The sequence below is a fragment of the Melitaea cinxia genome, chromosome 8, assembly GCF_905220565.1.
Source record: "Melitaea cinxia chromosome 8, ilMelCinx1.1, whole genome shotgun sequence".
NCBI lineage: Eukaryota > Metazoa > Arthropoda > Insecta > Lepidoptera > Nymphalidae > Melitaea > Melitaea cinxia.
Window position 1 is genome coordinate 8,917,413 of NC_059401.1, and position 23,077 is coordinate 8,940,489.

Below are 23,077 nucleotides of genomic sequence, written 5' to 3' on the forward strand. Positions count from 1 at the left end.
TAAAATACTAATAGGCAAATTTCTTTTTTTTTTATGAAATTATTTTGAAAGTAGTTACTTATTAATATTTAACAAAATGAAGTATTATAACTTTTCCTTGTTGTGAAAATTCAATGAAATGTTGCGGAAAAAAGTGCAATATATCTCATAATACTCATTAACAACCTTAAAAATGAATTATTAATATCCTTTCGTTTACGGTCTATAAAACATGTGTCAATCGATCTCGACTCAATGGTCGTAACTTAAGCAATAGTTTGAAAATTAAATCAACGTAACTTTAGTTCGAAACACTTTTATTTCACAGCACTGAACTAGTCTACTCATACGAACGAGTATGAAAACATGTTTTAAGCTTGAAGCAATCTTTTTTTAATTTCTTTAAACATATAAAAACTTCTTGGCGACAGAAAGAGTTGAATACGATAGTTGTTCCCCATGATTGTATTTTATTCTATACTTGACTTTGACCTTGTCCAGATACCTTGATTATTGTTTGCGATATTTAATTGAGCTTGAAACAATCTTTTTTTAATTTCTATAAACGTATAAAAACTTCTTGGCGACAGAAAGAGTTGAATACAATAGTTGATCCCCATGATTGTATTTTATTCTATACTTGACTTTGACCTTGTCCAGATACCTTGATTCTTTTTTGAAGATATATGTCGTTAATCGCTTCAGCCTGTAATATTCCACTACTGGGCATAGGCCTCTTTCCCCATGTAGGAGAAGGATTAGAGCTTAATCCACCACGCTGCTCCAATGGGGGTTGGCGGATATATTCCCTACTATGAGTAACGATCGCTATCAGGTGTACATGATAACAACCGGGACCGACGGCTTAACGTGCTCTCCGAGGCACGGTGGGGAGACCCCACAAGGACTGCACAAACACCCAGACCATGGCAAACACCTGTATGGCCAATACAAATGTTTGTCATGTGCGGGGATCGAACCCGCAACCGCCAGCGCAACAGGTACAATCCATGGCTGTAACCGTTGCGCCAACTCGGTGTCATGTCATGTCGTTAAACTATAAATATTATCAAATTACAAATGAAGGTTTACTTCATTGTTTCAACATCATTTGTAAATGAAAAATGCTTATCTTAGATGTTAACAAAATGACATCTGTACATTGTATGTAAATATTTACTTCTAGAAATTATAAGTCTTAAAAATATTAACAAGTAGTTAGTTGTGAGTTATATATATGACTAGACCTATTCAATAGTAACCGAAGTCTGAAACTAGCACTGATTATGGCCAAAACCCTTTAAAACTGGAAAAGAAAATAGATGTTTTTCGCCAATGCCACTAAACATCAACTTGAAAAGAAATAAAAGTACTTTTATATGTATATTTAATCGAAGACATTTACATGCCTTTTACGATTTGTTGTGATTTTTTTTTAAAGTGATAATACTTGTTTGTGTAGATTTGCGCGCTTATCTTGAATTAATTAATTCACTTAAATCCATTGTTAGTTATTGGTTCACATTGGTGTTAAAACTTTCCGACACGAGAAATAAAACTTTGCATTATATAATAAATAATTAAAATGTAGAAAGATTTGTCGTTAACATTTGAAGCTCGTATATTTACGTATGTATACGAATATTTACTTTTTGATTTTGTGTCGATTTATCTATACAAATAAATAAAATAGGAGTGTCTGTTTGTAATATTAAAATAACTGCTTTTTGCTAATTGCATATGGACGTATAAACGGTGTATATACCAAAATGGTTTGTCTGCCTGTCAGATAGCTGACATAGAAAGGAGTTATTTAGGCTACGTTTATTTTAGAAATTTATTTATTTTATAACTGCGAATTGAACAATACTTTACTACTTTTTTGTTAAATTCCATGCGGACGAAGTTGCGGGCACAGCTAGTTGATAATATATTTACTTTTAATATATTTAACATCATTGATTAATATTGATAACATGTAAAAAGAAGCGATGACTTAGTCTTAGATTTACGAGAGCTCAATTCATATTTAAAATAATTTGGCTCGTTTATCGTTGCTGAATTTTATAACTTTGGATGTCTGCCAGGGCATGAGGGCACAAAATACCTGACCATTCGTTATCGAGGCCATTTTGACGATTATTATCATTGTTACTATGACATTAAAAAACTGGTCAAGTTTAAATATTATTTGTGTAAATTCACATTAATGCTTTATTTATTTCGCAAATGCATTTCGGATCTTTTATTTATATGATGGATATAATAATATATAAATATTTGTAAATCAACGTTTATGGAAAATGTGGTAATACAACTTTTCTCTTGCTTTTCTAATATTAGGTTGACAAACTTGTTGTCAAGTTTCCGTGTTGTTACAACCTGTCCTTTTAAGACTTCTTCCGCATTCACTCTTTTCTCTCACACAAGAAAGAGTAAGTACGCTTGAGTAGTACATACGTGTAGTATTAGTGTGTATAATATACTCATTATATTCAAATTAATATTAAGGATAAATATGAATACGGCTAGTTAATGTTTTCGATATTACCTATTTAGAAGCCGCATGGTAAGATCATAGAAAATGTAAAGAGAGATGTATGAGAAATTGTTAAAGTTTTTGTCTTAAGCCCGCTGGATCAAAAATGTCAAGTTAAAATAAAACCTATTTGTTTCTAAAAACATTTTAAGATGTTAATCACAGTATGACAAAATCAAGCTTCACCGGCGCTAAAAATGATTAAGTACTTGTAAGATGTGATCCTAATAAATGTTAGACTGTAAGTCGCCAGATGAATCAGCTTTGACGATACGTATTGGTACATGTTAGTCGCTAGGATCAACAAAATTAATTACTTATTTAATATAATTGAACAGTTCTAATCAAGTGGGCTTATGTACAAAGTACATCATGTGTGGTTTTTTTACCTATTCTCTTTTTTATGTATTTTTAAATATTTATGCTACCGTATAAATATATACATTTCTTAATACGATTTTGATCTTTGTGTACGTGAGTTTATGTAATACAAATGACATGTGTGTATGGTTTTATTTGCTTTTTATACTTATAGAGGATAGTCTGCCGGAAAAGTACACTGCATAATCGTAAAAAAAGCCGCTAAGTGTTCATTTCATACAAGGGTTTTATGATTCCAATAAAACTATATTACGTATGGTAAAAAAGTTTAGCGGGAAATATTATACTTTAACAGATTAAGCTCCTTATGAAATAATAACATTGTAAACATTCATTTTTAAAACCAGATATTAAATATAAAAATAACATGAGTGAGTTTATTTAAATATGTTTATTTGGCAAACAGCAGTCGTGATATTTCTGAATTTATGAGGAAGTACGAGGTTGTAGGTTACTTAAATTATTTACCTTTGTAAAATATACCGTCCTTTCTTTGGTTCCGAGAAACACTGCGAAATAATGTGCTTTTGTGTCGTTAGGATATGATGACAGCTTTATTGCAAACGTTAAAACTGATTCGTGAATCATAATCCTTGATAGTTGTCGACGTATATTAACCCTCATGTAGGATCGCAGAAAAAGGACTATGAAAAAGAAATATATATATATATTTAAAATGGAATATATAAAGACTATAATGAGGATAAGAAGTTATTACAAACCTGATGCTTCAGTAATTGCCTGATCTCCTTAAGTCATAATATAGATATCAAAGTCGAGGATTTATTGACAGTAAATTGATTTATTGTACGATCATTAAATTGTGACAGTTGTCCAGCCAGATGACCCTTTTAGGGCGGCTGTCCACGCTCGGCCCCCTGACATACATACAAATAGTCTAATTTTAGACTTGTGATTCTGACTACACGCTAGACGTTACGAATGGATTATGGTATTAATAGCGCAGGTACGTATCAGAAATATCGGCGGAAATGAACTGTTAAAATTTTATTTTCAATAAATTAATATTTTTTTTTACTGGAACTATCAAAGATCACACACACACACACACACACACACACATATATATATATATATATATATATATATATATATATATATATACGTCATTGATTTTTATATAAGTATTTAGCTTTACACAAAGAGAACATTTTTATTTGAAATTGTTCACTCGTTGACTTAATTTATAGCTTTTTAAATGTCTTAAAAGATGTAAAAATTAAATTTCTCTTCGAAATTGATAGAGTATTGTATAAGAACATGCAAATGTGAATGAATACAAAACAGCTAAAGTGACATCCGTTTTTTGTTCGCAGAAACCGCGAAAGATGTGATTATCGTATTTGTGTCAATAATCAATATGCTAAAATATCTCACAAATAAACTTTTTAAAATGTAGCGAAACATTTCAAAGCTCTTATTGACAGTTATAATAAAATGTGGTTTCATTCCATTATTATATCTTTGTAACTGTATGATAAATTATAAACATATTTATAGGAGTAAGATAGTCAAACGTCGTTCTGATTTTCGTTTGTAAAGAATAGAAAAACAAATTAAAACATTTAATAAATGTTGGAGTCTTTGGATTGAGATATGGCTTTACTCAGAACAAAAACACAATAATCGATATCCACACTTTTTCTAATTAAAAAACCTTCACACCAATACAATCCACTGCTGGACATAGGCCTCCACAAGTTTACGCCAAAAATAACGTGAACTCATGTGTTTTGCCCGTAGTCACCACGTTGGGCAGACGGGTTGGTGACCGCAGGGTTGACTTTGTCGCAACGAAGACGCTGCTGCCCGTCTTCGGCCTGTGTATTTTAAAGCTAACAGTTGGATGGTTATCCCGCCACCGGTCGGCTTTTTGAGTTCCAAGGTGGTAGTGGAACTGTGTTATCCCTTAGTCGCCTCTTACGACACCCACGGGAAGAGAGGGGGTGGCTATATTCTTTAGTACCGTAGCCACACAGTACAAAACCTGCACAGTTCTTTAATTTTATCGACAGTTGAAAAATCCTACAAACCTGATAACTTTTTTAATTTGTATTGTGGTTCAGTAGTGTAACATATTGTTAGTCAGTTACATTAAGAATAATGTTAAAGGTCAAAATTTACGTTATTTGGGATTCATAAGTAGATATAAAATATAAATAATTTAAATTATTAAAACTGTTTGGACGAACGAGAAGAAAACAGTTATATTCAAAACCCAATCGAATTATGAAATTAGAATTAATTATGATAAATTAATCATTTTCACGGAAATATTTCTGAATTATAAATTTGTCATGTTCCAGTTTTTTCTAAAAGAAAAAGATACACAGTGTTCAAAAAGTCGTCGCGGGTTTTGACAGTTTATTTAGGATACTGAAGCTGCATTAGTAGATATATTTTAGTAAGAAAGCCACTAACCCTAAAGAAGAAGAAGAAGTAGTATATATATATATCAAATTAAGCTTTAAACAAAATTAGTTCTACCTACAGTAGTACTTTTCACGTTTATAATGATTGGACATCTTATCGTACTATATATTAGCTGCACCTCCCGGTTTTACCGGCTTTATTTCTGATACCGGGAAATGAATACGGGATTCCGGATCTCTAGCTATCTCCATACCAAGTTTCATGACGATCCTTTAAGTAGTTTTTGCGTAAAAGAGTAACAAATCCATTCTTGCAAGCTTTCGTATATAATAATACTAGCTGTGCCCGCGGCTTCGCCCGCGTTTAAATCAGTTCGTCACAAAGTTTTCCCGGTAAACTTCCTATGAAACTCTCATCAAAATCGGCTTAGCCGTTCCGTAAACCTTCCTCTTGAAACCCTCTCTCCATTGGTGAAACCGCATGAAAATCCGTTCAGTAGGTTTTGAGGGAATCGATCTCATACGCTTTTGGGGACTTTGTTTTATAATACACTAACTGTTGCTCGCGACTACGTCCGGGTGGTTATGAAGATATGCATTACTATTAAGATGTTTAACGCAATTTTTTTTATTTCAGTCACTTAAAATGCTTATCAAACTGAGTCAGTTTTTAAAAGGCACAATTTAGTATAATTTAATAGTTAATTTTATAAAACCTCTTTATACACCACATTTTTAATTTTCATACAAACTATCAACCCCAATTAAACCTCCTTAGCGGTCAAATATCGTAAAATCCGTTCTTAGCGGACGTCTGCTAACTATAATCTACCTCCCTGCCAAATTTTATCTTTGTCCAACCTGGATGGATAGACCATCCAGCGGTTTTTGAGTTCTCGTGATGAGTGAGTCAGTGACCTTTCTCTTTTATATTACGATGCATTATTTGGACACCTCCTCACCATCTATAGAGCATATATTTTAAATTTCAAGTCTCTTACTTCAAAAACATAGGACTTTCATATAAACTTCCAACCCCCGTTTTATCCGCTTAGGGGTCGAGTTTCGTAGAATCCGTTCTTAGCAGATGTCTACGGCCTACCTACCTGCCAAATTTCAAGTTTGTAGCTGTTATAGTTTCAAAGATTTCGTGATGAGTGAGTCCACCTACCTAACCTCGTTTTAACCCCAAAAGGGTGTTGATTTATAAAGATATATTATTTGGACACCTTCTCACCATCTATAGAGCATACATTTTAAATTTCAAGTCTTTTACTTCAAGAATATAGGACTTTCATACAAACTTCCAACCCCCGTTTTATCCCCCTAGGGGTCGAGTTTCGTAAAATCCGTTCTTAGCGAATGTCTTATAAGGATCGGTAGTGTTCGCCCTATAAGGAGCCTACCTGCTAAATTTCAAGTTTGTAAGTATTATAGTTTCGGAGATTTCGTGATGAGTGTGTCAACCTACCATCCCCCGTTTTAACCCCAAAAGGCAGTTGATTTCTAAAGGTACATTATTTGGACACCTTCTTACCATAGGGCATACATTTTAAATTTCAACTCTCCTACTTCAAAAACATAGGACTTTCATACAAACTTTCAAACCCCGTTTTATCCCCTTAGGGGTCGAATTTCATAAAATCCGTTCTTAGCAAATGTCTACGCCCTATTAGAAACGTACCTGCCAAATTTCAAGTTTGTAGCTGTTATAGTTTCTGAGGTTTCGTGATGAGTGAGTCAACCTACCATCCCCCATTTTAACGGGAGTTGCTTTCTAAAAATACATTATTTGAACACCTTCTCACCATCTAAAGACCGAACATTTTAAATTTCAAGTCTCTTACTTCAAAAACACAGGACTTTCATACAAACTTTCAACCCCCGTTTTACCCCTTTAGGGGTCGAATTCCATAAAACCCGTTCTTAGCAAATGTTTACCCCCTATAAGTGATAGTATAGAGCTTACATTTTAAATTTCAAGCCTCTTACTTCAAAAACATAGCACTTTCATACAAACTTGCAACCCCCGTTTTACCCCCTTAGGGGTCGAGTTTTGTAAAATCCGTTCTTAGCGGATGCCTACGTCTTATAAGGAGCCTACCTGCCAAATTTCAAGTTTGTAGGTGTTATAGTTTCGGAGATTTCGTGATGAGTGAGTGACCTTTCGCTTTTATATATATTATATAGATTAGTAGATTTGTAAACTTTTAAAATCGACCAGTAAGGAATATTTAACTTAGTGCGTCTTATTTATAAATAAATCAGGACCGTTGCCCTGGCAGGTACATCTAAGAGTCATAGGTGTCTTATATCAACGTACATACATACAAACTACGTCGAAACTGTTAGCTACCAGACCGTTATTTACCAGTTATTGTAATAAATAGTACGTTTTAAGCTACAGGTCTCTTTATGTTGTATTATTATAATACTTTTATAAGATTTGGTTATTATTACTCTGAATTAATTTATGTAATTCTATGAAAATTAATGTTTTCGTATTCATTTCGCGTTGACGGGGACCCGTTACCCTACTCTTTATGTAGGATAGTAAGACGGTTCGATAAACTTGACTGGAACTGGACAACCTTGACTGTATAATAACGACTTTAATCAATTGTTATTAAAATAAATTTCACCGGTAGCTAACCGCGCATTTTTTTCTCTGTAAATGTAGGAAAATATCGAAATGTTATTTTCTCTCTGTACTTGCTATGATTAAAATAAAAATAAAACAATATTCAACTATTTCATAAGTAATTTTTTAATATTATTTTGTGACAGCTATCATCTTAGTGGATATTTGCGTAGGCGCACTCGGCCTTTGTTGATTCTCTAATCATTCAGGGTTGTCAAAACTTTTACTTATACAATTTATAAGACTTCCAATTTAAAGTGAAATAAAAATTTGCATATACAAAATTTTAAAATAGTAAATGCACAAAAGCGAATGTTTTATTCCAAGAAGTGCTTTAATTCGAGTTTGTCTCTTATACAAAAATGACATTCCTGTCTGTTTGTTAATTTGACGTTTCACCGCTCTCAATTGAAGCCCACGCGGCGAATTGTTTACTTCTGACCCTCTGACAGTCATTCACGAAATTACTATAAGACGTCCTTGTTGTAATTGTTCATTCGTGTAAAAAGATAGCGATTAATTATGTTTATAATTACAAATAAATAACGGAGCAAATGTTAAATTTATTTTACCTTACGTCGCATATGTATTGTGTTAAAATTTTTGCTTATGCAATTACCTACATGTCAATGAATAACGGTAATGATTAGATTTTTAAAAAATCTATTATATGAAAGCGGAAATGAGCGCCATTGGATCTTACGGTTAGTGATGCGTGAACATCAACAGGAATCGTCAATGAAGCGCGTGGGAAACGTTCTGTCGTATTTTTAAATTATTTCAAAAAAGGATGAGAGTGACATACATATATAATAAATATTCAGAACACTCATTGACGAAAATCGATTTCCAAACGAACTTTAACTACTACTATTGAGGACAGGGAATCTCTCGAGGTTATGGTAATTATATTTAACTAGCTGACCCGGCGAACTTCGTATCGCCTAACACAAACTTTATCGTATGGTATTAAAGTTCAAATTGACTTTTAAGTATTATCACAAATCTTTTGTATGGGAGTATAGAAAAGTGTTATTTTTAGACTTTTTCAGGAAATTTAATTTTTTTTTTGAATTTTTCTCTCCGTAAGAACCATCCTTGTACTTCAAGGAATATTTTAAAAAAAGATTTAGCGAAATCGGTCCAACCGTTCTCGAGTTTTGCGCTTAGCAACACATTCAGCGACTCATTTTTATATTATAGATAATCTAACATTATTAGTATTTAAAAAAATAACGACAATCTCACAGCAGTATTCTTTAAACTAAATAGTTAAAAAGCTGCAAAGACAAAAATAGATTCAACATCGTTTAATACTAATTGTATACTTTTCTAATATTTGAAAGAATAATTAAAATTTAAATTTTACGAAAAGTTGAAAAGGGAATTCAAAGACGTAATATTACAAATATAGTATGAGTTATTCAATTCTCACTTTCAACACGCCAATTAGTTATGCAAATGCACGAGGAAAGTATGTGCAACATGTATTTTTACTCAAATATGTCGTTCAGGATTTCATTCTAATGCCCTTAATAGATACAAACGAAGTTGGCTATAAAGGCGTATCTTGAAGTTACGTGCTTCGTAAGTTGAAAGTGCGTAAGTTGATTATTATTCGTGAATGTAATAATGTGGCTGCGGGCGATTTCTCCTCGTGACGTTACGCGATAGTACGAAGGGCCATTAATTTAGTCCTCGGATGGTGTTGTAAAAATTGTTGGGCGATGGAACTCTCATATGTATACTTATATTCAAAATGCTTACTTTACTCTTTCATGCTTTCACCATTGAACGGATTTTGATGAAATGTAGTACAGAAAAAGAGTAGACCTTAGGAAAGGGCATAGGCTGTAGGGTATAGGCTAGCTCTTTATCATAAAAAAGAACTTTAAAGGAGTTGAAATAGGGGATGAAACTTTGTATGGTAACTAATAACTACTAATGAAGCGCAGTCAACGACGCAGTTACCAGCTAGTTGCATTATAAAATATGAGTTCTTCATCTTATGTGTAACTAGTGAAAATATTCGTGTTATTTCGGTGCATTCAGCTAATGCGCGGTTCCTTTGTTTGAATAAAGAAAAAACAATTAGTTTTCTGACGAACCGTTTAATTTCAATCGTTCAATTTTTAAAAATCAATAAATAAATAAATAAGCATCGTATTAAATTACAATAGTTATTAATTAACCTACTCAAACATTCCACAATTAAACATTATTGTAAATTATTAGGGTTATTACATCTCTCCTTTCTTTTTTTAAGTTTTAATCATAATGATCTAAAGGCAATTCATTCAGACTTCACCGTTGTCTTACATCGTTTGACATATAAACAAATATAAGAAGAAACGCATTGGTTGTCCTATTGTAGTCTTAAGTGATTCTATTTTCAGAAATATCCATAACATTATCGAGTATTGTTTTCTGAACTTCTAATACAGAACGTGAAAGTATAAACAGTTTGTATTAACCTCGAGTTTAGACCATTTCGACGAGGGTAGATTGTCTTAGAGATAATAACAGTTTGTACAAAGATTCAGCTACACGAAGCTCCTCTGTCTTAGGTTCGATAGCATCGCTGGGAACTCGCGTATCTGTTTACTGTATTGTATCCTACTGTACCTACAATTTGAAGTCTTATTGTTTCTGCCAAGTCGTGAGAAAAGAGATTGTAATTCAAAAACAAAGGAATGAGGTGTGTTCATTTTAGAGTAATGATTTGTTGTGTTGATGTTGTAATTAAAATTTTATTAAAGAAGATTTCATATTAAAGAAATTGCTTATTGCAATTTATAAATTATATCCTTAGATGAAGATGACGTATACCTAACGTATACCGTGTTGATATTATATATATATAGGTATCGGTGTTCGTACAGTTAGCTTTTTATACAGGATAGCTAATGAATTGTTTATTTATTTTTATTGCAGAGCCTCCGCGTGTGTCGGCTGCAGTGGGTCCGCGGAGCAAGCGAGTGCAGACGCCGCAGCCAGTGCGCTCGCCGCCCGCGCCGCTCAGCACACCGCCCGCCCAGCCGCGTGAACACGCGGCCGCTCTTGCTCACGCTAGCAAAGGCGTTGAAGCATTAGGGGTGCTCGTGCAGTACTTAGTGTTTCGTGTTAGTTTCCTATTCTAAACTAATATACTTTGAACGCAAGTATAATGTAACTTCATATTGTTTGATTCTTCATCTTAGTACGGGATTTATTTATTCTAATATATATCCTAACGTTTAATAATCCGTATTCACAAAGACATCTAACAGAACCTTAAACTAGATTGATTATGTGTAATTAAACGCATTAAAGATTTAATAACCCCAATTTTTGGCAATTAAGAAAGAAATTTAATTGTACGCAAATTGTTGATGAATAATTTGTTCTATTCTAGTTGGACGCGCTGAACAGCGGGACGTGGCGGCAAGAGGCGGAGAGATGGCGCGGGGTGGCTGCATCGGAGCGCAACAGCGCCGCGCGCGCCGACCGAGATCGCCAGCAGCGCGCGCAAAAGGATCTCGATACCAGTACGTCAAACACATGACACACAATGTAGTGTGCTCAAGACATCGTCACAACTACAAACTTCGACACAAATCTCTCATAACTACTGAAACGATTCATTTCACGAAATTCATGACACGAAGAATCATTTTATAGCCTCAATATGTACAAACTTAAAATTTATTTTGTAATTTGATTAAGCTATAATTTTAGTTGTTATTATAATTTAACTTGTCAATTTTAACCAGTACGTCACACATAATGCACTATGCTCTTAACAACATCGCATTTAATACGTTGACACGAATGTGTCGTAATTACTGAAACGATTACTTCGCATTTTATATATACGAGTATATTCATAATAATATGTACACACCTAAATTTTATTTACTTATTTTGTGACTTTATTACCGAATTTAAAAAGAAGGAGGAGGTTCTTAATTCGACTGTATTTATTACTATGTACCTCAGAACTTTTTACTGGGTGGACTGATTTCGATGATTATTAAATCGAAAGGCGGTGCTTGTCATGTAGTCTCATTTAAATTTAATCAAGATCTGACAAGCACTCTTGAGGTATATCTAATAATGCGTATTAGCTTGACTGTTTTTTCGTCTACCTATGTTGTATCATATACTTCATAACTTTTTACTGGGTGTAACGATTTTGATGATTCTTGTTTTAATCGAAAGCTGATGATTGTCTTGTGATCCCGCTTGAAGTTTTAATCTCCGTCTCTAGTTAATTTATGAGTAATCTTCGATAACATGTGTATTCGTATTAACTTTACTATATTTTCGTCTATCTACATTGGTAATTATACTTAGGTAAACACATAGGTAATTATATCGTTATTAAAGGAGAATTTTGATATCATAAATCCAATTTCTTTATTTTAATATTCATATTATAACTTATTCATGTAACAAATTTTTACTAATTTTAGAACTATTCACTTGGTAATTTATAAAACAATTTAGTTTTAAAAATACTATTATTGCTAATGTATGTAATTTACAGTCGCGGAATGCCTGAGCAAGATCTCAGAGCTAGAGATGGAGGTATCATCCAAGGAAGAAGCAAATGCGCGTTTACAAGCCGCTCACATTGAAGAGGTATCCGCGTTGGCAAATGACGTGAAGGGGTTAAAGGTAAAAACTTAATCATTATTAATTAACCTAGCGTATAGAACGCATCAAATAAGTTTAATAGTAATCATACAACAATATTAACATTACTTTCCAGAGTACAATAGAGACCCTGAAGCAGGAAGTCGCAGAAAGCAGAGCACGCTTGCACGCACACAGTGAAATCGAACGGACCTTGCGCGCACAGCTCGAAGCCGCACGGGCTGAAATCGAGCGAAGCAACAAGTTGCGCAACTCGTCGACCGAGGAGTCGCGCGACGCGTTGTGCAATATGTGCGACGCAGCCTGCGATCCCGTTTACTGTGAAGCGGAGGCGTATGAGTTGCAAATTAACACGAAAGAGGAATTAAGTTCTGATGCCACTGAATTAGCGGCGGAGGTAATTTAGCTAAACTTCATGTAATAAGCAATTCTTGGTGATTTTTAACTATATAATATTGTTTTTCTAATTTTAATTTACATTCGAAGCAAAAACCCAATTTTATTAAATGAGCATTACTAGCTAGCCGATTATTTATCGATTAGTTAATGTATATTTGAATATTAAAAATTATACATATAAAAACTTTTTATGATAAACGATGTAGAAACTAATGTAGTGTGTAGAATATGTGATTATATTTCCAAGTGATGTGTAGTTTTATTTTTTTATAAGTATTTGTATGAGCACACTTATATTTACACATATCTAAATATGTTTTAGGTGCGATCCCTGCGAGCAGTAATCGAACTGAAGCAGGCGGAAATGGCGTCATTACGCGACGCGCGCACCGAGCTCGCGACTGAGAGAGAACGCCGCGCGGCCGCGGAGCGAGACGCGTGCGCGGCGCGACACGCCGCCGAGGAGTTGAGGGAGAGGGCGGCCGCGCGGCAGCGGGAGGCGGACCGGCTGCGGGACGACAACCGGCGGCTGCGCGAGCTGGCGGCGCGCGACCGCGACCACGCCGCGAGGACCGCGGCGCTCAACGAGGAGCTCCGGTACAAGCTCAGGCAGAAGTCGCAGGTGAGTGGCGCAGGGAGAACCCGAGGGCTGTAGGGTTGTCGGTGTGAGGAAGACGTACCTTAGTTTTAAGCGGATTGGAGAATTGAGTTCGTGTGTACTGGCGGGAAGTATGAGAGAGAGGGGTAAATTAGTTTTGAGTGAGTTGGAGAATGGAGAAGATGTGCGCAGTAGAGTTATCGACGTAGTTGAACGAGTTGCTGTAATTTAGTGGTGAAGAAATGAAAAGAGTTCTTGTTTTAGCAAAGAAATAAACTTAAGAAGATTTCTTAATCAATAAATATGAAATAAATCGCGTGTTATTATATTTTTAAAGGCCAGTGTACATATTACTATTAAAGAAATTTTTTAGAAAGGATAGAAAAAGATTAATATAAATTTGGTTGTCACCAGGTGGTATCACTTTTAGCGGGTGGAGGATACATAGAGCGGACACCGATGCGCACACGCTCGTCGTCGGGCGACTCCGTGCGATCGTCTTCCCCTCCGCCGGATTCGCCCCCGTCCCCCGCCTCGTCTCCCGCACCAGACTCCCCCCCACTACCCGCCGTCAAGGGAGTCGTGGAGAAACACGACTCCGTCAGCTGGGTGCTCGAAATCGAAGAAACGCCAGAAGAAATGGCTTCGAGGTAATATATTTATTATTTAATTTTTAGTTTTACTTAAAACTAGTACTAGTTTGGGAAATTGCTATTCTGTATAATCGAATCGACAAAGTCAGCCGTGCGATCACCAACCCGCGTGGCTAGCGTGGTCACTATGGGCAACACACAAGAGTTCACGCCATTTTTGGCGCGAACTTGTGGAGGCCTGTGTGCAGCAATGGACTGCGATGGGCTGAAGTGATGATAATCGACTCTTTCAATCCACCGTCATATCGTCACACTTATGATTAGTTAACACTTCACATCTATAATGTGTTGATACTTCTACTACGTGACGAAAACCTATACCCCTCCCTTATGAAAAACACTTAGTATGGGTACGTTCCCAATTAAACAAATACGACGGTGCGGCAGGCTGGCGCGGCGCTCGTCGTTCCGCGCGGCGGCGCCGGGCGGCGTGAAGCGGCGCGGCGGCGGCTCGCCCGGCAGCGGCTCGCCCGCGCCCGCCTCGCCCGCGCCCAACGCCTCCAAGCTCTTCCGGCCCGGCGACCTCGACTTCCCCCCCGCGCCGCCCCCGCTCAAGGAGTCCGCGGGGGAGGCCATCTACATCTACGACGACCGTCAGTATTGAACCGACACACTATACTAGTCTTGTGCTCGTGACGCGCGGATACGATATTCTTGCCCGACTCCTGGACGGACGGTGTCAAATAGTCTTAGTGGAACTGCGGGACCTAACCGGAACTTGTTTGTACTTTAGAACAGTGAAGTACGACGGTCGGTGTGATCGTTCGATTACGAGTATTCGCTCTCGAGCTTCTCGAGGATTGTAATTGTCGCTACGTATTTGAATTCTCCCTGTAACGGAAGATTATCTATTTATAAAACGGATTTTACCGATTATTTATGAGCTTATTATTATTTTATGTAGTTTTAGTATGTATACACACGTGTTTGCTCTTTCTAAAGGAATTAGCTTGTGGTGATATGAATATGTTTTTGTTCGCCAATGATATTACAACGGATAAGATGTGTAATAGTTATTAGTTATTGGGTTTAGCTCTTACATTATTTCCGGTTTTGATCACTTAGAACTTTAGTGTCGTTACTTGTAAGTGAATGAAAATGTGAAATGAAATAAGGGAATAAATTCTAGACTCAATTATAGTAAGTCTGCTTTCTATTCAGAATTTAGCCTTAATCTATATTTTATCGAATCGGCTATATTTTGAACTAAAACCTATAAGTACCTGTGTTTTGCGCCAATAAATATCCTAATATACGTAGACACTGTTGCTAGATCTTAGCCTAGAACTGATTTTATTTCTGCTTTTTATATGTTCGCCTTAATTTCGCCTTAAAGTTCGCCCTAATTTCTTCATTACTTTAGTCCATCAAATAATTCTTGTCTTTCTAATTTCTCTTTCAATAATATTTATTGGTGCATATTGTTTCCGATAGCTTGATTCGAATGAACCGATGCGTTCATATCAATACTTAGATGCCTCGTTCGTTCGTCAATCGTAGCGGATTTAGTCGTCTGCTAATATTGTAAGTTAGTCTTTGTATTGTTTTGTGTCTATTATTATATTTATAACTTAATTATTATGATAGTTTATCATGGTTGTTGGCATTGTTTTTATTTTTATGTACAAATAACAATGAAAAAATTAACGTAGTTTTAAGGTCGCGAGTGTCCGCGTAAGGACACCGCGAGCAGCGGTTAAGTTTGATGCTACTTTTTATATTGATCGAAGCTTTTGAAGAATGTCTTCAGTTTTATGTCACACAATCCATTTAATCTATAATAGATTACGAGTACTACACTAACATAATAAAGCGATATTCAAACCAAAGAGTCTCATTCATCTTAACTCTTTGTTATGTTCCTTATGATTTTAAGTAAGCCCGTAATTTTGAATGTGTCAGATAATTCGGGCAACATATGTTGTAATTAATTTTAAGCTAAACAATATGAATAATACCATTCCAAATTATGAATTGTAAGCGAAAATAAACACTACGTGATTAGGAGAATGTCTATTAATAAAAAATAAAGTATCTGAATATACTTCAACCTTTTTCTTTTATTTCCCCAACCCTCTACCTTTATGTGAATTATTCGTAATTATATTTTAAGTTTAAAATATATTAAATATTAGTATAACAACTATATTGCGTTTTGTTTACCGTTTTTGATATTTTTCAGACGAGATAACTTTTATCTTTTCTATGCCGCTTGGTAAGACTAGCGTAACGGTTCAAGCCTTAAAACTTTCCAAATGAATATTAAAAAAATTACCAATTAAATCTTAAGATACTAATATTAGGGTACTGAAGCTAACACTGTTGCCCTTTTCGTAAATATTTTACACCTTATTTGTTACTTTGCAATTGTGTCTTCTGTGCATTGTTCTTTAAGAACCAGTTGTATTTCTACTGTAGACACTATATTTTAGACACCTAAAAATATTCGAGTAATACGTAGTTTAAATTAATAATAATTAGTTTAAATTTTAATGTAATCATGACGTTGTGTTACAACATTTAAATATGGAATCTCTTACGTCGAAATCCTCAGTCAGCTCTCATTAGGGCTTATTTTTACAAATACAAGTAACTTACGGCAGATTTGAACACTGTATCACTTTTTGCCAATATTAGATTCTTCAAGAGCCTAATCAATACATAGGTCACTACGTTATAATTAGATCGATAGTCTGAACTAAAGTAGTTTTACTGAATGCCCATAGATGGCGTTGCAAATGTACAGTCACAAATACTCGTCATCAAAGATTACAAAAAGTATTCATTATATCTCGATCAAATTTAAATGTGACTTCAAGATAAACACCAGCTTTCTATTAAAACAAGAATCATCAAAATTGATATACACGGTGATAAGTTATGCGTTATAAATACAACGTAGATGAAAAAAAAAATAGTCAAGCTAATAGGTACGCATTATAACATGTAACTCGTAAAGTACATATCGATGGCTCCTAAGTATACTGAGTCAACTAACAACTTTTGATAATTTCATTTTTTAAGATATTAATAATATTTACTTCATTTCCTATCTACCTATGTAACAAAAAAATAAAGTTATTAAAAGTAGAGTTGACTCAGTATACTTAGGAGCCATCGATATTATATCTCAATTAAATTTAAATGAGACTACATGACACGTAGCACATTTCGATTAAAACGAAAAAAATCACATACACAAAAAGAAATACAATCGGATTAAGAACCTCCTCTTTTTTGGAAGTTGGTTAAAAACAGTCGCAAGTACTGTTAAAAATTTTAGTTTATTATTCCTCGATAACGGAACGGTTTACGGAACAAACAAAATGATACTTAGGTAAGAAAAAAGTACTTAGGTACTTTATGTAACCTAAGAAACGTTGCATTTGAATATTATTTTGCTATTTATAATCTAAGCATAAATCAAGAGTACATAAAGCATAGTTTCCATAGTATATTGTAATCATTGCAACATCCGAGGAACAAATGCCCATTGACATTATTCATACAATTAGAGCTAATTGGCGTAACTACTGTGTCCTGCGCTTTGAGTTAGCATTCTTCTGATCTAGGACGTTGAAATATTCTATCGTAATTACAGGAAAATCGTTAATTGAACGATGCGGAAGAATGGTAAAAAGAAACATTAGGCGTATTAAGCGATAATCATATTTCGTGTTTTTTAAACAATGTAAATTAAGTGCGAAATTTTTACACATTTTTACCGAATTCAAAAAAGGGGAAGGTATATAAATGTATATATATAAAAATGTCGTCGTTTATGAATCGATTTTGATAATTCTTTTTTTGTTGGAAAGGACTTACCTCAAGTGTGGTACCATGACAAGGAAACCAGGATTTGATGATGCAATCTCAGAGATATGGAGGGAAACCTTTGAAAATCGTAGGGACGACTAGTGAGTTTTTTTCGTCTACTTACGTTGTATTACTTGTCGATGTAATTGAAGTCGGTTTTTTTCGTTTGCAAGCAAACACAATTATTATGCTTGTAATGTCTAACCCTAATAAATAAAATCTCCAAATAAAATATTTTTTGGGTACTTTTACTGTGGAGTAGAACTATTTTAATTGCTTTTAAATCAAGTCTAAAATAATAAAATTATCATAATAAAATACTTTGTTTGGCCATATTTTAAATAAAGAAATTGCGTGGTGTCGTGGTACAACAGATAGAAACGAAAAAACGGATATGTTATTACATAAATATTAATCTTGTTCTAATCGAGGTAAAAATTTGGATATAAGTTTTTTATTATGATTTTATAATCAATAGAAATCAAAAACTACTTTACAAAATTGTCTTAACATTTTTATTTTATTCACAATGATTAATAAATAATAATAATAACAGTCATCACGTAGACTATGCATTAGACACTGTATAGAGAGCATACATAAACTAAACATAAAAATCTTATTCCATAAATTTTCGTTACCGACGTTTTTTGCCGGCTAGGGTACCAGTAGGGTAGGGTTATTTATAACAGTTTTGAACGTTAACTCCCGTATTAGCAAATTAATTAATAGAACAATTAATAAGAACGACTAGTGGTGCATGAAATGTACGTTTCACAAAATAAGCAATGTGACAAGCAATTTCGATGATCTGCAGTCTGAATTTTTCTCTGATTTCATAAGATAATTATATTTTATACATAAGGAAATTTAAGTTAATTAAATTTTTGTGTAACAATTCAATTTCGTAAAACGTCTATTTGGCTGTATATAGAAATATGTATGTGTTAATATGAAAATAAATATTTTAAATATTTAATTAATATTGAATGTACATAATATGTTAAATATTTTTATTAAATTAAGTCGCGAGTACAGGTTAGCTACTGGATATGTTTGTGAAACCATCAACTAGATAGGTAATTTAGACTATTTCCACACATTCATACGTATCAATCTAGTGCATTGACCGACATTTTCAGTGACAAAGGTTGAGTAACATTGATTAAAAAAGTTTAGTGCAATAGCTCTATGCTACATTTATAAATAAAACTATAGTCATTCGTAGTAAACATTATAAGGCGTATTAATTTATTTTATTTAAATCTACCTAATTTCTTTTTTAACCGACTTCCAAAAAGGAGGAGGTTCTCAATTCAACTGTATTTTTTTATGTATGTTACTTCAGAACTTTTGACTGGGTGGACCGATTTCGACAAAAAAAAAATTATTCGAAAGATTGAAGATTTTGAGATCTAACAACCACTTTTTGAGTTATATCTAAAAATGCGTTTTTACTTTACTATTTTTTCGTCAACCTACGTTATATTATACCGCATAACTTTTTACTGGGTGTACCGATTTTGATGATTTTTAATTTAATCGAAAGCTGATGTTTATCGCGTGGTACATTTAAATTTCATCGAGATCTGATAACAACTCTGAATAATCTTTGATAACGCGTGTTGACTTGATTATTTTTTCGTATATCTACGTTTGTATTATTACTTGTCGATGTAATTGAAGTCGGTTTTTTTTTCGTTTGCGAGCAAATACAATTACATATTACGAATTAAGGTAAGTTATTACTGATGCACATGAACTCACGTTAATGATTATATTGTATTTCCAGAAATATAATAATATATTAATATAATTTTAAAAATATATTAATAATAATTGATTGGAAAAGAGGGATGCTACTTTTCTTAATTAAGGTTCTTTTATAAACTAAATCGTGATATACATTGAAGTACAACTAAATTCATAATTATATTAAAGGCTACTGAGGCGTTTAAAGGGAAATTTTAAGGTATACGTTAATAGCAAACAGTCCGTTAAAAGGGTAAACGTTGCTTAGCACGTATGTCAATGCATACAAATTAAATAGAAAATTTAGGTAAGTATCATAGTTTAATTTACTTACAATGGAGAAAATGTGAACAACGTTTCTTTCGTATTTCTAATATTTGTCCGGTCGTTAATCTGAATAAAAAAATTTAAATAAGAAAGCAATTTAAATGTAAAATGTTTTATCGGGATCATTGAATACTATCGTAATCTAGAGAAATATAATATGAAATAATAAATCTAGCCACAGATTTCTTAATTGGCCACAGTCATGATCTAACGTCTCATTTTATAACTAAGCATCGGGAGATCGAGATAGCCTCTAATAAACTAATTCGTCTTTTTTATAACGCCAACTAAACATTCTATAGAAAGCGCCAAGTAAAGATCTAATTTACTTACTCGGCCACGAATTTTACATCTTATCACCATTTTACGTTTTACAGCTTCAACACAAGGTCCTCAAAAATATAATTCAAGCCTCCATTGACCGTATTATTTATTATAAACAAGCTGTGCCCACGACTTCGTCCACGTGGAATTTAAAAAAATGTTGTTCAGTCCGCAGAGTTACAAAATAAATAAATTTATAAAATAAAAGTGAATGTCCCGTCAAAATCGGTTTAGCTGTTTCAGAGATTAGCCGTAACAAACAGACTGACAGACAGACAGACAGACAAAAATTGTAAGAAATGTTATTTCGGTATATTTACCGTGTATATATTCATATATATTTAGTAAAAAGTGGTTATTTTAATATTACAAATAGACTCTCCAATTTATTAATTCATGATTAGATTAGCATGTAAAATAATATATCACCAGTCGTCGCCCAGAGGTCGAAATTCGACCATGATTAAAAATTTAAATTGAAGAACATCAATAAATTATGAAAATAAAGAACATTTTTTAAAAAATTTAAATTTGACTACAGACTTTGACAATCTAGAAAAGAGTATAAATATGCGTGTGTGTGCGTGTCAAATACATGGTAGTGTGTGTAAAGTTTTTTTTATTGTTTTAATATATTTTTATGCATAATTAAAAAAAAATAGTAATCTGCACACCTTCTCTATATAAACTATAAGTGTACGTAATTTCATACTCCTCCGTCCGCGCAATTTTCGTAAAAAGGGGTACAAAGTTTCTGGTTCACGTATTAATATATATATATATTCTTTTATCGTGATAATAGCCAATGCGAGATTTGGCGTGAGCCCGCGAGAAGACAGCGACCGGCCATTTGCACCAATCGGAGAGCGCCATTCGATTCATGTACCGACGACGAGTTAGTTACGTGTAATTGTTTATTATCGTTCATCGCTCGTATTGTAATTGTTTCATCTGTAATTAAATAGTTTCCGCCATACTCTCCATACCACTCGCAATACTTGATATTGCACCATTTTTATAAATAATAAAAGAAATCCCATAGAAAATCCCTAAGTTCAAAATTAGACCGTTTATCGGCATAATTTCGTTCCGTGACATCTCCAGCGCTATGCTACGAAGCTCTTCGCTCTCGCATTAAAAAACAAACGTAGGCACGTGCGTGCAACGAAGGCAATGGTCATTTTTTTTATTTGGGAGGAATCTAACGGACATTGACTTATGCCTCAAAATGGTTATACAACGGAATCAGCTTACCCCGACTTCATGTAGTCTTGTTTGCCCTACACCTAGAGTGTTCTTTAGAAACCGGAGGCGCGGAGGGTAGCCCCCGCCTGCTGTAACAAAACGTAGACACCCGGGCGAGCTTGAGTGTCTGCTTTCAGTTATGCAAGGGCGAAGGGGCTGTACCTTCCGAAGTGCCGGAGACGTCACGGAACGATATATTTTCTATACACAAATTGATTTTTAAAAAATAAAGTGTTTTATTTTGTTTTCCCTCAATAGTTTAGGCTAATATTAGTGACCATAATTTACAATTTGGGGGCAATTTTAGCTCAATTTTCGAACGATCAATTAATGTGGGATGAGTTACTTTTTAAACGTACTGAGTTAAAAATTAGAACTTATTAGAATATCTTATTTGATGTCATATATTAATATTTTAGAAGTTTATTGCATGAATGCATGTTACAAATTTAGATGCTAAAAAATAACCACTATGTTGTGTTGTATTTAGAGTGGCTTACATAGAAGATAACTGGTGGTTAAGATAATATCATTCAGACACTCATTTGACACTTATTTGCGGCTGACTTATTAATTTAGAAGAAAATGTAGATATTTAGAGGCAAATAATGCTATCAAAAAGAAGTCTGTTTAATTAGCATCCAAATCTAATAAACTTTTTTCAACATCATCTATTAATTTTTATTTACCTAATATAATAATTGTGTTTACTCGCTAACAAAAAAAACCGACTTCAATTACTAGTATTTAATACGAACTAGGTAATGGTAGAAAAAGGACTAGTTAAATAATATACGTGTTATTAGGGATAATTCAAAAAGTACTTGTCAGATCTCAATCAAATGTAATCATCAAAATCGATACCCAGTCAAACGTCCTACGCACATAAAAATACACTAGAATTGAGAACTTCCTTCTATTTTTAAAGTTTAATTAAAATAAAAATTACGGAAATACATGAACAAAAGGAGTGAAAGTATATTTCAATTTTCGTGTAAAATGAAACAATGTATCATAAAATACCTACTGAGTTACAATATATACTGAGTTATATAATAAAGCATTTATGATGATTTTACTTAAGTAGAACAAAATTTATGGACAAGAATTACTTAAGTATAAAAGGAAAGGATTTCATTATCTTAACTAACTTTTTTACTGGTAAATACGACTTTATTAGGTATTTTCTTCTTTCGATTGCCGTGTGGTGTAGATAAAGGTGGAGCTGAAAAGTAAGCTTCGATGTCGTCAGTGATAGGAATTTGTATTTATGTTTTAGAAGATTATATTTCACATTAATTTTAAATTCACTGTTTTAAAAAATTTATCATTCAAAGCAGTCTAGGTATATATGGCGCTTATTATAATTATTGAAAAAAAAAAACTAAAAGC

General features: G+C 33.8%; 1 protein-coding gene across 1 annotated transcript in view; it reads left to right on the forward strand.

Moving 5' to 3' along the window:
- Positions 1-16,271, forward strand: part of LOC123655571 — a 71,627-nt gene extending 55,356 nt beyond the window's left edge. The window contains exons 5-11 of the mRNA XM_045591339.1: positions 10,868-11,055; positions 11,328-11,460; positions 12,462-12,592; positions 12,687-12,968; positions 13,293-13,592; positions 13,983-14,218; positions 14,609-16,271. Coding sequence (XP_045447295.1) covers positions 10,868-11,055; positions 11,328-11,460; positions 12,462-12,592; positions 12,687-12,968; positions 13,293-13,592; positions 13,983-14,218; positions 14,609-14,825 — 1,487 coding nt within the window. The 3' untranslated portion in view covers positions 14,826-16,271. The remainder of the gene's footprint in view (positions 1-10,867; positions 11,056-11,327; positions 11,461-12,461; positions 12,593-12,686; positions 12,969-13,292; positions 13,593-13,982; positions 14,219-14,608) is intronic.
- The last annotated feature ends 6,806 nt before the right edge of the window (positions 16,272-23,077 follow it).